Source organism: Metarhizium brunneum, chromosome 7 (assembly GCF_013426205.1).
Source record: "Metarhizium brunneum chromosome 7, complete sequence".
Classification (NCBI taxonomy): domain Eukaryota; kingdom Fungi; phylum Ascomycota; class Sordariomycetes; order Hypocreales; family Clavicipitaceae; genus Metarhizium; species Metarhizium brunneum.
In genome coordinates, this window is record NC_089428.1 from 678,004 (window position 1) to 692,781 (window position 14,778).

General features: G+C 54.6%; 4 protein-coding genes across 4 annotated transcripts; 2 read left to right on the top strand and 2 right to left on the bottom strand.

Moving 5' to 3' along the window:
- Positions 1–440: 440 nt before the first annotated feature.
- On the bottom strand, positions 441–1,295 carry G6M90_00g107590 (uncharacterized protein; the record flags this gene model as incomplete). Its single annotated transcript, XM_014688597.1, has 1 exon — positions 441–1,295. The coding sequence occupies one exon, from the start codon at positions 1,293–1,295 to the stop codon at positions 441–443; it is 855 nt and encodes a 284-aa protein (XP_014544083.1).
- A 3,426-nt stretch (positions 1,296–4,721) lies between these two features.
- Positions 4,722–6,616, top strand: G6M90_00g107600 (uncharacterized protein; the record flags this gene model as incomplete). Its single annotated transcript, XM_066131732.1, has 5 exons — positions 4,722–4,761; positions 4,817–4,875; positions 4,932–6,089; positions 6,168–6,272; positions 6,344–6,616. 5 exons carry the CDS (start codon positions 4,722–4,724, stop codon positions 6,614–6,616), a joined length of 1,635 nt encoding a protein of 544 aa, XP_065987833.1.
- A 2,705-nt stretch (positions 6,617–9,321) lies between these two features.
- Positions 9,322–11,017, bottom strand: DIT2 (Cytochrome P450-DIT2; the record flags this gene model as incomplete). The annotated part of the gene is made up of 5 exons (XM_066131733.1): positions 9,322–9,396; positions 9,453–9,777; positions 9,843–9,931; positions 9,997–10,149; positions 10,439–11,017. The coding sequence occupies 5 exons, from the start codon at positions 11,015–11,017 to the stop codon at positions 9,322–9,324; spliced, it is 1,221 nt and encodes a 406-aa protein (XP_065987823.1).
- A 1,184-nt stretch (positions 11,018–12,201) lies between these two features.
- Positions 12,202–13,982, top strand: DIT1 (Spore wall maturation protein DIT1; the record flags this gene model as incomplete). Its single annotated transcript, XM_014688594.1, has 4 exons — positions 12,202–13,024; positions 13,085–13,518; positions 13,570–13,637; positions 13,700–13,982. 4 exons carry the CDS (start codon positions 12,202–12,204, stop codon positions 13,980–13,982), a joined length of 1,608 nt encoding a protein of 535 aa, XP_014544080.1.
- Positions 13,983–14,778: the final 796 nt, after the last annotated feature.

The window sequence follows — 14,778 nt, forward strand, 5'->3', positions numbered from 1 at the left end:
CGTGGGCATGAAAGCACAGAATATTCGGGTTCATGTAGGATATACAGAAAAACAATGTATTTGTACGTGTCCCTAGTTGAGGGGACGTGGATTAGATCCCTGGTTGACAAGATGGGTATCAATGTATGGCATGTACGAGAAACAGAAAAACAAATCCAACAAAAAATATGTATGCATGCCCTGCCGCCGGGCAGAGTTGAGTCGTGCCGCGTCTCCGGAAACCCCCCCAATTCTAAACGCCGCTCACCGTTGAAAATGCGTGAGGCTGATTTCTATGCGCCGATACAATGCAGTTGAGTGCCGCCGGTCCTTCCCGATACGCCCTCCCCCTCCACACAGCGCCGATGGATTGCAAACCGATGCAGTAGTAGAGTGGCGCACCCGGCCTCTGGCTGAGGCTCTCGTCTTCCACCCTCGCATATACATGCACACGACGAGTCCTAGGCCTCTTTCTGCCTGGACTCGTCGCCGTAGCCGCCGATTTTGATGCCGCCAAAGCCGTACGTCTTGCCCTCGGAGCCGAGACGCAGCTGGCTGCGCGGCCCGCGGGCGCGGAGGTCGTCCTTGAGCCAGGCCAGGACCAGCTCGCCGAGGCGGCTGTTGCCGGAGCGGCCGACGGTGCCGTCGATGCTCCGCAGCATGGTGTCGGCCTCGTCCCACTCCCTCACGGCGCCGAGGTGCATGTGGACGAGGTGCGTGGGCCAGCCGGCCAGGTTGTCGAGGATGTGGGTGGCGTAGACGATGGTGCAGTCGCGCGACTCGGTCTCGCGGCGCAGCCAGGCGAGGAAGTCGGCGCGGCTGAGGACGTCGAGGTCGACGGTGATTTCGTCGAGGAGCAGCACGGTCCAGGGCCGGACGAGGCCCATGGCCAGCTGGACGCGGCGGCGCTCGCCGTCGGACACGGCGTGCATGCGCCAGGCGGTGTCGATGTCGAGCAGGGCGACGAGCTCGTCGCGGCGCTGGGGGAAGGCGTCGCCGCCGACGGAGCGCAGCAGCTCCGGGACGCTGATGTCGCTGCGGACAATGGGGTTGAGCACCCACTCGAGGCCGAGGTAGGTGACGCCCTCGAGGGAGTCCTTGAAGGGGTCGACGCCGCAGATGGCGATGGTGTTGGAGGGCGCGAGCCGCTTGCCGGCGAGGAGGCGGAGGAGCGTCGTCTTGCCCGCGCCGTTGGCGCCGATGAGGAGCGTGCGTGAGCGCGGCGGCAGGTCGAGCGTGATATTGCGCACGCCCGTCGAGTAGTCGGGGAATGTGTACGAGAGGTTGTTGACCTGGATGCGTGGTGGGCTGGGCATTTTGGCGGCGGGCGGGCGGGATGACGATGTGGTGGTGACACTGGTGAGGAGGTGTGTGGTGGAGGAGAGGTGGTGGTTTGACACGGGCGCAGCCGTCGGTGGTCCACATCCCTTTGAGTGCGCTAAGGTGCCACCTCCGTACCTGTCTCCACCCTTTTTCAATACCTCAAAGGTATCTTTTTTGTGGTGGTTTTACTAGATATTTAATGTACTTTAATGTATATTATGAACCATAGGTACTTATAATATTATACTAATAACATGTAAGCTAATGTACCTTTTGATTTAAGAACTGTAATTGGCTCACATCCTTGCTCGCTACAGAATCGGCACCTTAGCGCACTCAAAGGGATGCAAGGTCGAACGACGTCGGTGTCTGCAGATGGAGGACATCGACCTAGAAGACATGATGTTACGTAGGTGCGGGTGCTTACCTGCTGATGTCGGTTAGGGTTAGGGTTAGGAGTCTATCTCTTTGACTGCGATTTGGCTTGTGGAGAACTCCACTGCCATACAATTTTCTTAGGTAAGCGAGTCTCCCCAAGCCAAATCGCAGTCAGAGAGATAGTGGAGCTAACATCAGATAAGTAGCTAGCTTGGATAAATAGCAAGACCTACTATGTATCATACATATTATGTACATACAGCCTCAGCTAATATCGACGAGGCATTGCCACTCCCCACGATTCCCTTTTCCCCCGCACTCTAACTGCCTCAACGACTTGGTGGACTAAAGGCACGAGTCGAGGAATCATGTTGGCGCGCTCATGAATGCTGACCTGCGTACTCCGTACTTGCCAAGGAACCCGGCTCTTCATTTCCGTCGTTTCATTCGCCGTTTTTGTTATGCTACAATGCCAACTTGCATGTATTTCATTCTCAGTTTATGCTTTATGCGCCTAGAGCGAGTTATGCGCTCTGCTAGTCTCCCCCCGCACCCTACAATCATCAATGCCATGATGTTGCCGCCAAGGGCCGTCCAGATGCCGGTATTTTCTCGTCAGCGGCGTCGGTGGGGGTGGGATCAAAGGAAGCGCTGTATGCACATACATACAATCAATGCGTCAAGGGAAAAATATCCGCACCTGTCGGTGTGTCCACTTTGACTAGCGAGCCTACGACTAGTACCATTGTGTTTTCGGCTAAAACATGTCACTGGCTGGTGCACATACAAGTTTATAAACGTCAATCAATCTGGTCTGGTCTGGTCTGGTCTGGCATCTGGCGTCTGGCGTCTGGTGCGTGGCGCCGCGATGTGCATGCCAGAGCTTGCAAGCCCCAAGGAGGGTAGGGGCCACACACATACATGCAGAACGTGGCTGGAGAGCATGAACAGATATATGAGCACTCTCCACGACAATGCAGGCGCATTCCCTTTGAGTCAGCGTGGTAGGGTCCGGCTTTCGTGACGAGCAGGGCTTTGGCCAGTCCAAAAAAATCAAAATGGAAGGTACAGGCCGATAATTGCCATATTTGCACATGCAAAGAGCTACCAGACATGACACTTGACTTCTCGCAGTTCTACAAGATTGGAATCCTTTTCACGCTATTCCGTCACAAAAAGGTACCCGCTGCTCCGTGTAAAGTATCGTAAAATATTTAAGTAAGTGGGAAAGTGGCACCTGGGACCTTGGGTATCTCATCGCCCTCACTAGCATGTGCCATGTGTGAGATAATAAATACATCGGCCCGAGATGGCGTGGAAAATTGACTGGTTCTTGGCTTTGCTTCTGTTCGGTCAATTACAAATAGGGCAGCGCGTGCCGTCTGATTGGCCCCGCCCGCCATTGCCGATACGCCCGACGCCATCTAGTCTTGCATCAAATAGATTTCGAATTTCGAACCTGATCAAGTTTTGCCACCTACACCACGAACAATGGACGACTCCTCGCAGTGCAGGAACCTGATTTCGCCTCATCAAAGTTCGGCTGAAAAGAAGCCGAGCCGCATAGACCAAAAGAGGCGGCGCCTGTGCATGTGCTGATAATGTAACGACTAGAGTAGGGGGTTGGGAATTGTGTTGCAGCTACTATATTTTGATACTCGCGAATGTGCCAACCTCGGGGCTTACACCAAGAGAGACGCGGGCATCGTATTTTCTCCGAGCGGTACGCATCAAGATTCAAGACGAGGTCGGGGTGGTATACTATTGACACTGTAATGTTTTGGAAGTGGTTCATTCAGTATATGGAATTGACCCTGGTCATTGCATCGCCAACCCTCGCGCCGGGACGTGGCAGTTGACGAAGCGACTGTTGCTCTGAACCAGAGGTTCAATGTTGACAAGTCGAGTGAATACTGCAGTAATATTAGTTGAAAGGAATGGTGCATACTGTTTTAGATTTTACGCTTACACGATACTTACATCATGCTTGTAATTTCATTTGACTACAGAGCGAAACAATTTGAAAATTATGCCATGTACAACTAGGCATCGGGTCTGGTGGACCCCGAGAGCCGCGACCCACCGGACAGAAATCGAGAGGTCAGTGCTCATTTCAGACGACTTGTTTGAAGGGTAAACTCTGTTAAATAGCAATCGCCGCAGTTGGTCCGTCTAGCCCAGGAACGTTAGATCTGGTGGAATCCGGGGCTCCCTGACCATGGCGTCTACTCGGCTGCCATTGGTTGCGTAGTGCTGCCGTCTTCTTAGGAGGTGCCGCTGCCGAAACGCCCCACTCTTCTGCGCTACCTCACAGGTCCTGTCAATACTTTTTTCCAAGGGCTGCGATATACTACTAGCGTTATACAAACTTGGAAACAATTAGTACTTGTATTATTATACTGATAGTGAATGGATTTCTACACCTTTTGAATCAGCATTTTTGAGTGCTTCAAATTACTGCTCGCTACAAAAGCGTCACGCTGCTTGCATTGTCCCGTGGAGGCGGATACCACGCGGCCCCCGATGTCGCTGGGGTGGACAGCCATCACGACATGCTCCAAGCATGCATCGGTGCACCCACCCCAGACTGCTTCTCACTGTGCCTGCCGATGGTGGTTCAGAAACCGGCGAGACCGTGGGTGTTCCGGGGACGGGGCTCCCATGTCGCGATTGTGGGAGCATGACATCTGTTTCGCATCTGCCTCTCGTGGCGTCCAAGATGAAACGTCAGCGCTAGCAGAGATAATAGCCCTGCACGTGGGCGAGGTGGAGCAGCCCGTCGGCTCCGGCACTCGACTGACTTTATCGAAGACTGGAGCGTTTTTAAAAGCCGCGCCGCCCCCAACTTGGCTTCAACGTCAAACCCACAAACGATGGTGGTGAACCATCACAGACGCTCCCTTAGCCATCTTTTCTGTCCCTTCCCTTCGTTTGCAATTATCATGCTTCAACTTTTGTAATCCCGTGTCATCAGTCTTTACGGAGCAAAAAAAAAAAAAAACTAGCCCCCGGAGCTGGTTCTCCCTCGTTTTTTTGCAGAAATGGCCACCAAGATGCCTCCGGGCACTATTCGATTGACGGGTACGTACAGCTCCAGCTGATGCACGGAAACAAGGGCTCACCAGGACACGCACAGGCCCGGACAAGAAGATTATCCTGCACCCAAAACCGACAGACGACTACGATGATCCCCTGGTGCGTGCTGCTCCCACGCCGAGATTGATGTGCGCACAACTAACCCGCAGAGCCAGAACTGGTCGGCCCGTCGCAAAGCGCTGCACTTTGGCATCGTCATCTGGTACACGTCGATGACGTTTGTCCTCATCGAGGAGGCGCACGTCACCTACACGGGTCTCCAGCTGGACCTGGGCGTGAGCGACGACGACATCGCGCTCGAGCGCTCCCTCAGCTTCATCGGCCTCGGGCTGGCGGGCATCGTGCTCATCCCCCTGGCCTACCGCTACGGCCGACGGCCCCTGTACCTCATGAGCATCCTGACCCAGACGGCGGCGGCCCTGTGGACGGCCAACGTGAGCACCAAGTCGGAGTACTTCATCAGCAGCGTCGTCACGGGGGCCGCCGCGTCCGTCAGCCAGACGCTGGTGCCCATGACGGTGGCGGACCTCTTCTTCGTGCACCAGTTCGCCACCATGAACGGCCTGTTCCTGTTCGCCCAGGGCGCCGGCGCCTTCCTGGGCCCCGTGGCCGTCGGCTTCCTCGTCGACGCGCAGGGCTGGCGCGCCGCCGTGCGCTGGACCGCCGCCGCCCTCGCCTTCACCTTTGTCCTGATGCTCCTGCTGCTCGAGGAGTCGACCTACGTGCCCTCGCCGCCGGGCAAGGACGCCGAGGGGCCCGCGGGGGACGTGCTCGAGCGCGAGGACGAGTTCTTCAACCGGCCCGTCTCGTGGGCGAGCACCGCGGACCCCGTCGACCTCGTCGACGTCAACCGCACCATGACGATTCCCACACGGGCCGTCGTCAGGCTCCCCGCGCCCCCCAAGACGTGGAAGCAGCGGTTCGCGCTGGTGACGCAGACCAAGCGGCCCATCGGGGTGCGCTTCACGTCCCCGTTTGTCATTCTCGTCAGCTTCCCGGCCGTCGCGTACGCCGCCGTCACGTACGGCTCCGTCATGGCCTGGCTGTCGGTGCACCAGCACCTCTCGGCCATCAAGCTGCTCGAGGCGCCCTTCCGGTTCGACTCGTTTGACGTGGGGCTGTTTGGGCTGGCCCCCTTTGTTGGGCACAGCCTGGGCAGCGTCGTCGTCGCCGCCCTGAACGATCGCTGGGTAGTCCACCTCGCGCGTAGGAACGGCGGCATCTACCACCCCGAGATGCGTCTGTGGCTCGCCATCCCCGGGGCCTTGTTGACGTGTGCCGGGATTCTGCTCTTTGGCATTGCCCTTTCCAAGGTGAGTGGGCGGGCGCCTTGTTCTCCTTGGCGACTCTTGCTGGATGTTTACATGCTGACAATCAATTGCTTGTTTTAGGCGGCTTCTGTGGTTCTCATCGGCGTTGGTTCCGCTGTATTCGGACTCGGTTTTAGTATTTGCCTGGACGTGGCGCTGGCGTACATTACCGACTGCTACCACAACGTAAGTAGATGCAAAAACCGCACCATGGTCGACGTCTTTGTGCGGCAAGGATGCTAATCGAGGTGGTGTAGATGATTGGCGATGCCCTGGCGGGAATTGTCTTTGTCCGGAACCTGATTGCCGTCGTGGTGGGCGTGGCATTGCTCCCGGCGATCCAGAAAATAGGCGTCCTGCAAGCCTTTATCATAGTTGCCGCGACGGCCGCGGCGGTGCTGCTGATTCCCGTCCCGATGATGATTTGGGGCAAGAAGGCGAGGGCCGCCACGGCCGCCAAGTACGAGCACTACTCGCTGGCTGCGATCCCCCCCGCCTCCCTGAAGAGGATACTGAACGAGTGGTCGTAGGCTTTGCCGGAAATGGGTTGGGGCAAGAGGCCGCTGGTGGGCTTTGGTGTCAATTGTTTGGCCTGCCGTGTCACGGGGATGGGATCACGGATGCTGTGATTAATCGAATCGGAGTGGTACGAGTATAATTTGCAAGAATAGGGAAGAAGAAGAAGATATATAAAATGCTTGGGGTTTGTAGGATAGTCTTGGAGGAGAAAGGGGCGCTATTCGTGCGAGACTAGCAAAGAGTCTGGTGTATTGGTCGTTGTGCCTTTTCGTGAAGAAGCACCGCGCACGCTATGCATCTTGAAACAAACGACCAATGATGGCGGCAGCGAGTCCTGCTGTTTGGAGCCCTCCGCCAGCCATGACGAATGTCTATCATAAGCACGGGCACCGGGGGCCGGGGTATGTGAGGCAAGTAATAGATGGACAAACAGAAGATAGAACTAGAACGGGGAATTCAATAGAAAGAAGGAATAATAATGCTTCTCGTAACATGAAACGTAGGTGATGGCCAAACCTAGCGACCTCGGGGGCTGGAGAGTCGAACACTGGCATCTCGCCGTTGCAAAGCAAAACCTAAGAAAGAAATCCACGTCTCCAAAGACTTGGTCTTCAAGGCTTGAAAGACGCGCCATGAAGCGACAGGGTGCCTAGGTTTGCAACAATATCATCATTACCGACTTGACAGGTAAACTGTCCTCGTGCGAGCTCTGTCCGACCTTGTTCGTTCTGATTCTGACCGTCATTCGTGCTTCGCAGTCATCGAGGCTTATCCCGAGGTGCACGGCCAAGCATAGCTGTGGCTGCCGCCGCAAACTCTACGTGTGATTGGGCACACGTAGAGTTTGGAGGGTTGTGCCCAAGAAACGTCGGCAACTCGGGCATCCCTGAAGCGTTTGATGTCCTCTGCCATATGCGTTGGTCTGGAGTATGTTGGAGGGTATGGGCAGCAAACATGCTTGGCGATGGCTTGGACGAGGTCCGGGCAGCCGGCATTCCGGCATGCCTTGCACGTCCTGCGTCGAGTGGCATTGTCGACGGTTGCGGAAGCACTCGACAGAGAAGCGAGGTAAGGGAGGCGGTGGCGGCGACCGGGGTTTTGAACATGGCACTGCCGGGTCAACCTTGTAATTTATCTTGGGCACGGATTCCGCTTTATAGAGATATGTACGTCTACGTGAAGAAGCGCCGTTGCTTGTCGGGCTAGAAAAACGGCGTGGAGGAGGTTTGAACCTCCACCGCTTGCAAGCAGGATGAGGGTGGATTGTTTGAATTTTATGTATACCCTTCACCTTTGCGTTGGTTGTAAGCGACGCAGGTAGCCAAGGCTCGAGGATTCGCGATGGTGCTCGTAAAGGTCCAAGGCAAGGGTTCGGCCCGGGTGATGCATCCACTCCCATACGAGAGGCGATCCAATACAATCCAATACATGGGCTTGGCATTAATGGACACAAAGCCACCTACATATGTATAAAGTAACTGCGTATTGTTGAGGGTCACGATCCCACTCGTGATACTGGGGCCTAATTCCGGAAGGCACAGCGGCGACGGATTGGCCATGTAGGAAGGGTCAGCCACTGAGGAGACGAGGAGTCGAATGGAAGGCCGGTATGATGCACAGTTTCATCACCTTGGAAGAACAGGCAAGATGAGCTTGCAAGTGCAAGTATAATGGGCCAGGAAGCACGCAACTAACGTTTTTTGGAATTTGCAACTATACCATTCGGTCATTTAGACCACAAACCCCGATATTTTCTCTTCTTGATAAGCCGTGACATACCCCCCTTTACATGAATAAATCTACTGGCAGAATTCCCAGCAGGGGCTGCCGATCAAGACAAGCACAACATGCAATGATTTCTCGGCAGCTTTTCAGGGCAACATTGACAACAAGGACGATGACGTGTTCAAGTCGATGTCCAACTGTAGACTGCCTAGGACCCAGCCCGAAACTGGAGGGCACACCCAACGAACCCCTTTTGGATACCTTTGATTGAAAGCGAGCCGGAATAGTCAGTCCTTGGCCACGGCTCATGGCGAGAAGAAGCATGCTCGGAGTGCGTCGACAAATTTCAAGCGTGTTCCTTGGGCGACGCAAGTTGGCAACTTTGCCCCCGTTCGCTGGGGGTTGGTGAGATGTGTGAATAAGAGGGATGGCTGAACATGACACATTTGACTCCGGGCGAGGAAGCTTCCGCAACGGACGGTGGTACCAGGGTACTTGATCAGTCCTCGGTTGCCTGGTGACGCGGTATATTTCGGAAGAAAGCCGCGTTGGCGTGCTTTATCGCCTGCTCCCCTTGGCCACTGGCGGTACTGAATCACGGCTGAACGGTATAAACGGACAAGCGGCATAGTAGTAACTACGTGACAGGAAGCCATTCATGTTGCCGAGGCTACAGGCATATTCTCGCCACTACCAAGCCGTGTTCTTGGCAGGAGTACTCCATCGTCTTGTACAGCAGCCCTCCTTGACCTCTTGTACGCAAGTCTCGGCTGGCCAGTCGTTTGTACTCCTCCATCTCTTATAAGCGGCTGCTTACTTGGGGTTCCAACTAGACAACACGCGTCAATCAGTCTCTGGCCGCCGTTTTCCGGATCCTTCCCGTTCACATTTCCAGGACGAGAGGTCTCGTGTGGCTTCCCCCGACCGGAAGCCGGCAGAAAGATTCTACCAGATAACTTACATGTATCAAGTGGGCGCCGCTGCCCTCTGTTCAAATAGCAAGCGCAAGTTTCTTGGGCACAACGGCCCAGCCTATAAGAAATTCGCCCTGGTCAGCCTCAGCCCGCTGCGAACACGTTTCAATGTCCAATGTCCACGTCAAAGCCATCCTGTCTTGCTTACGGGAGTCATTCTATCCAGCCACGTTGGGTCAAGTCGCCAGCGGAGACTCGTCATGAGCGTGTACAGAGTCGCCTTGAGCTGCAGCACGGCAAACGGCTCCCCCAGACATGCGCGCTGCCCGCCGTGAAAAGTGATGAACTCGGCACGCGTCCTCCGCCGCCTGTACTCCCTGTGTATATCGCGCCGCGAGCACCCCCAGCGACTTGGCCGAAAGGCGTCTGCGTCTTGGCCCCAGGCGTCGGGGTCGCGGTTGGTCGAGTAGCAGTTGTAGCCGACGTACGTGCCCTCGGGGAGGAAGATGGCGTCGCCTAGATGGACGGCGAGGCTACGCGGCGGTTGATGAGCTGCCCGATGGGGGGGAACAGCCGCAGGCTCTCGTATATGATGGACGTTAGTAGGGGCAGGCTGTCTAGGTATTCTGCGTCCGGTGGATTTTGAGGCTGCTGGTTGAGATCGTCGAAGAGTCGGTCTTGTATGTCCTGTGTGGAAAGGCGTCGTCAGCTGCCGCCGACTACGAATTGTGTGCGGCTTCGTCTCGACTTACCTGGTGCTTGGCCAGCAAATACATTGTTGATAGGATGGCCAACTGGGGGTTTTCTTGGCCAGCCACGAATAAGACGGCAAGGTTGTCTCGGAATTGCTTCTCTGTCAGTTGTCCAGAGTCTCGGGCGGAGAGGAGCCGTGTGCACAGCTTGTTCTGCTGATGGTTGTAAGACGTCGTGTCCCCTTTCGCTCCATGCTCCAGCGTCAAGAGTAGTTAATTGGTGAAGTCGGATGCGAGCCTTCTCGCTCGTGTCCTGCTAGGAAACGGCAGACGGTCAAGAAAGGGAAAGTTCATAAAGAGAGGTGTAAAGATTTCCTTGGTGATCTGGGCCTGGATCCGATGCAAGCAGGCGCCGCTTGAGCACGGCGTCTTGAGCACAATTTTGCATTAGCCAACACTTGTTCCGTTTTGGATACGGTCCGACTCGTTTCCATTCACCTACATTTAGATCGACATTAAAATACGTGTTTTCGAAACAGGCAATAGTGTGCCTCTGGATACTTCCCTGAATGCCGTCTGTTGGCAGAGCCTGCGACTCGACGAGAATGGTACTCAACTGTCTGGCATTTCGAAGCAGCACATCCGGGTTGGGACTGGCTTGCAGCCCAGGTTTGATAACCCGCGTATACTTCTTCCAGGTTTCTCCGCGACTCCATATGATGTTATCCCCGAGCAGAGCTGCCAAGACACTATGAGGAATCTTGCTGTAGTTTCCACTCTTCTGGTGTATGTCCTCGCGTCTGAAAACTTCAGCTAGATAGGCCGGCTTGTGAATCAACACGTTCCATTGGCCCGCAAAAAATATCGAGGCCGCACCGTGCTTGCGCAGTGGTTTCTCAATGTACGTGGCGAAGATGTCCTGCTGATCGACGTCCTTGACCAAGGGCATCAGTGCCACCCAGAAGGGTATCGTGGGAATGCCGCCAACGCCTTTGCGAGGCGATGAAAAGCAAGAAAGGAGGGCACCGGAAACAGTGATTGCCAATAGTATCGCACCACCCAGCAGCAGGGAGGCAGTCATGGCGCAACCCGAATTGCACAGGGTTTCGCAGCAGCACACCAATGTTGCAATCAATGGAGATCTTGATGAAAAAAAGTGTCCCAGCTGTTTTCATTGCCAAGAGCAAAAATTGTATTGGCACATTCGTGCAAGGCTGTTTGGGCTTGGCAGGAGCGAAGCCAAAGCCGGATATATCTTTTGGTGGATTTACGTGTAAGCGAGGCCGATAATATACGTGGCATGAGTTATCTGTAGTAGCGCAAATAATGCCAGAGAAATAAAAAAAGAAGACACACTGTCATGCTACTCTAGCGTGAGATTTTGGTGAAAAAAAAGCCGGTGAGTTTACTTTTCGTGCGCTAGACTGCGCGTCGTGACGTCGTTGACGGAATCAAACGCGTAGCAACGCCATCTCACGGATATCACACAAGGGTTCAATGTTAACATACGAGACCGCAGCGCACTAGGCTGAGCGCTGTCTTATACTGTCAAAGTCTCTTGTTACCAAAGGTCTCGAGGACAGTCAATCACCTTTGATACCAAGGACTGTTACTAGACGAATGGAGCTCTGACTCGGAGCCCTCGCGAAGCCCCCATCACCGCGCGCCAGGTTTCGCCTCGTGACGTCTTTGACAAGACCAAACACGCGGACGCGCACCAAAACGTAATGAATCACGCGCCGGCCAACCTAGCATTCGCAGGCGTTTTACAGTCCTCGTCCCGTGATTCGTCCCTCGACTCCCTACCCAATAAGGCCAGTCAGTCTTTATAAGGCAAGAGTTGTTCATGGTCACCACACATTCTGACGCGGCTCTCCTCACGGTAATCCGTACCAGGACCAACATTCTTCGTTTTGCTCCCTCAACGGCTCCTACCAAAGGGTGGACAAGGTTCGCATCAGCAGTGTCCCGTCTGCGGCGCTGGATCCGCGGCGCTGCTCTCGCCCGGTTCACCTGCGGCTCACGCATTTTCTCGCCATCGCCATATAAAATACCCCAATAACTATATCGCCTATTATAATGATACGATAAATGACCCAAAAGCTTCAATATCTCGAAAAGTCCTGAGAATCCTGCACATCCACAGAGCCGGATCCGGCGATGCCCAGCCCCTTCGCGAACACCCCTTATCTATTATAAAACAAGTCTCAATCGCGTCGTTGGACGGCTTGGATTCATACCAAAGTACATCGGACAATTCTATCCATGGCTGCCGTTCCTGATACTTGTGTCGCCCGGGACACCCAGCACATCTACAGCCCCGTTGGCGAAATGGCTTCGTTGCCGCCCAGATCGTCGATCCACGGCCGCTTCATAGCGGGCTTTGTGCGCCATACCTCCGGCCATCTCATTCACTGCTTCGGCCCCTTTCCAACCCGAATAACCCCAGTATGGCCCCAGATCCGGGACCACGTCTTGCGGGAGGAGTGCCGCCCGCGCAACCGCCTGTCGCAGACCTCCTTGCCCATCAAGCACGCACCCGAGACGGCTGACAGCACGGAGCGTGTGCCCCCCTCTCACGAGTATGTGGTTTTCGAAATGCCAAGGCTCGCGGATGAGCAGGTCATTGGGCTTGTGCTCGCGCCCGACTCGTCGCCGACGCCGCAGTCTCTCGAGCTCGATATGTTTTTCGCGGACCTGGTGCTGCGCGGCCTGCGCGTGGATATAAAAACCCACGCAGGCCATTTACGAGACCCCGACGCCGACGTGGCCGCCGACGCGATTGTGCATCTTTTCGATACAAGCCTGCGGTACGTCGGGAAACACGACAAATGGCTCAGGGGAGGACGAGACGTGTTCCGGCAGCAGGTGAGGTCGTTTACGTCCCGGGGGGCACGGGTCGAATTCTGCCTGCCCGCGTTTCCGTGCAAGTCCTCCAGCACGGAGAAGGTCTTGTCCCAGTCCCCAGACCGTGGGGAATACGTGGCCCTGTCGAATTTGCAGCGGTTCCTGCAAGAGGTAGAGGATGTCTATGGGCCGGGGGCCAAGCTCTGGATCATCAGTGACGGACACGTGTTTAGCGATTGCAGTGAGTACAAGGACATGATATGGATGGAGATGCTAGACCCGGGATGCTGATATTGGATAGTTGGCGTCGACGACGGGGTTGTCGACCAGTACGGGGCGGAACTGCAAGCCATGAACGAGACGATTGCCCATCGCCTCGGGGGCAAGGACAGGATCGGGTTCCGATCTCTGCCCGAGTTGTTCGACTACGACGGCCTCGTTGGTGCGAGCGAATTGCCTCTGGTTACGGGTTATCCGCCGCTCAAACCTCGTCTGATTGGTACCAAGACGACAGCCAAGGCCGAGCTGTGCCGCCGGATTCTTGACATGGGATTCCGGCCGGGCGACGCGGAGCCGATGGAGGATCTGATTGCCAGGGATCCGGCGCTGCTGGCTTTGTATCGCGGTTTCTCCAAGTTTATGCTCGAGGACCTCGCTACGAACCAGTACACGAGGCATCTTAGCCGGAGCCAGTTGAGAAAGAAGGCGTCCGAGGTGGCTAAAGAGATGATGCAGGTATGTCCTTTGCCTTTGCTACACTGTGACGGGCGCTGAACTATTTGGTAGCGAAACCAGGCCTATTCGAATTTGGTGGAAATGATGTTTCCGCACCATGTGCGGCTGTCCATACACGCGTAAGTGACTCGAGGTCCATATATGAGCAAAGCTTTTGATTTGATACCAACATATGTTTTAGACACGATAATGCTGGCCCGAAATTCGGCATCAAGATGTTGGGAAAACACGTCATTCCGACGGATGTCATTCCCCCGACGGGCGAGGCTTTGGATTGCTGCGACCACTTGCATATACCCACGCCCTGGCACAATTGCATGGTCGAGATTGATGGGCGCCTGGGCCTCTACACGACAAAGGCGAGTGCCGTGTGGCCGGCAGTGCGATCTGGTGATGCCACATGGGTCACTGGCGGAGAATGCGGGAGTTATGTCTACTTTAAAAAGATGGAATCGGTAGCGTAAATGACAAGTACAGTTGCGTTGGATTGGGTTGATATTACCTTGAAGTCTGTCGCTACGGCTTCTCATCTCTCTCCGTGGCTGGAGATGGCGCGTAAATGTCTAGACTCAGTAGTTGGTTGAAGACGTGTCATGGGCTGGCATCAATTGCATGTGGTCTCAAGTTGCGAGTACACCGCAAAACTGAGTCGGCAGCATCTGAATCAGGCCATAGTATAAGTGCGTTAGGCTTATACCTGGCATTCTTGCTTGACTTTGAAGTCTGCTCCCTTTAAATGCTTTCCCCTTGGCTTTATATGCAATACAATCTCGGTTTATGCGGGATGTCCAGCCCAAGTACATAAATTAACAAAGGGCGAGTAGCTTATTTAGTCCTGCGGAATTTTCTTTCGCAAGATTTTGACTCTATTACACCGAGGCAATTTTTTCTGACCATGAAAAGAGGTGGAAACCGACGATGAAATCAGAGATGATCTCGAAGAGCACTTGGAAAAGGTCCAGCACGTTGAGAGTTATATCTGCACCGAGGACCTGGCTAGGGGCAAACTATTTTTGTTGAAGTTCCCACGTTTTCTGCAGTCACGTCTCGCCTGAAGTGGATATTGGCTTATCGTGAATGCTGCTAGTCATGCTCATAAATAACAAGCGCCATGTGTAGTATCAGAGGCCCTTTATTAGCGCAGTCTTGTGAACTCAGTCTAACTACGTTACGCGGTGAAGAGTGAATCCAAGACAGATCTAGGAGCGAGCTAAAAAACTTTTTTATAACTACAAATATACGTTTTATAAGGTAAATATA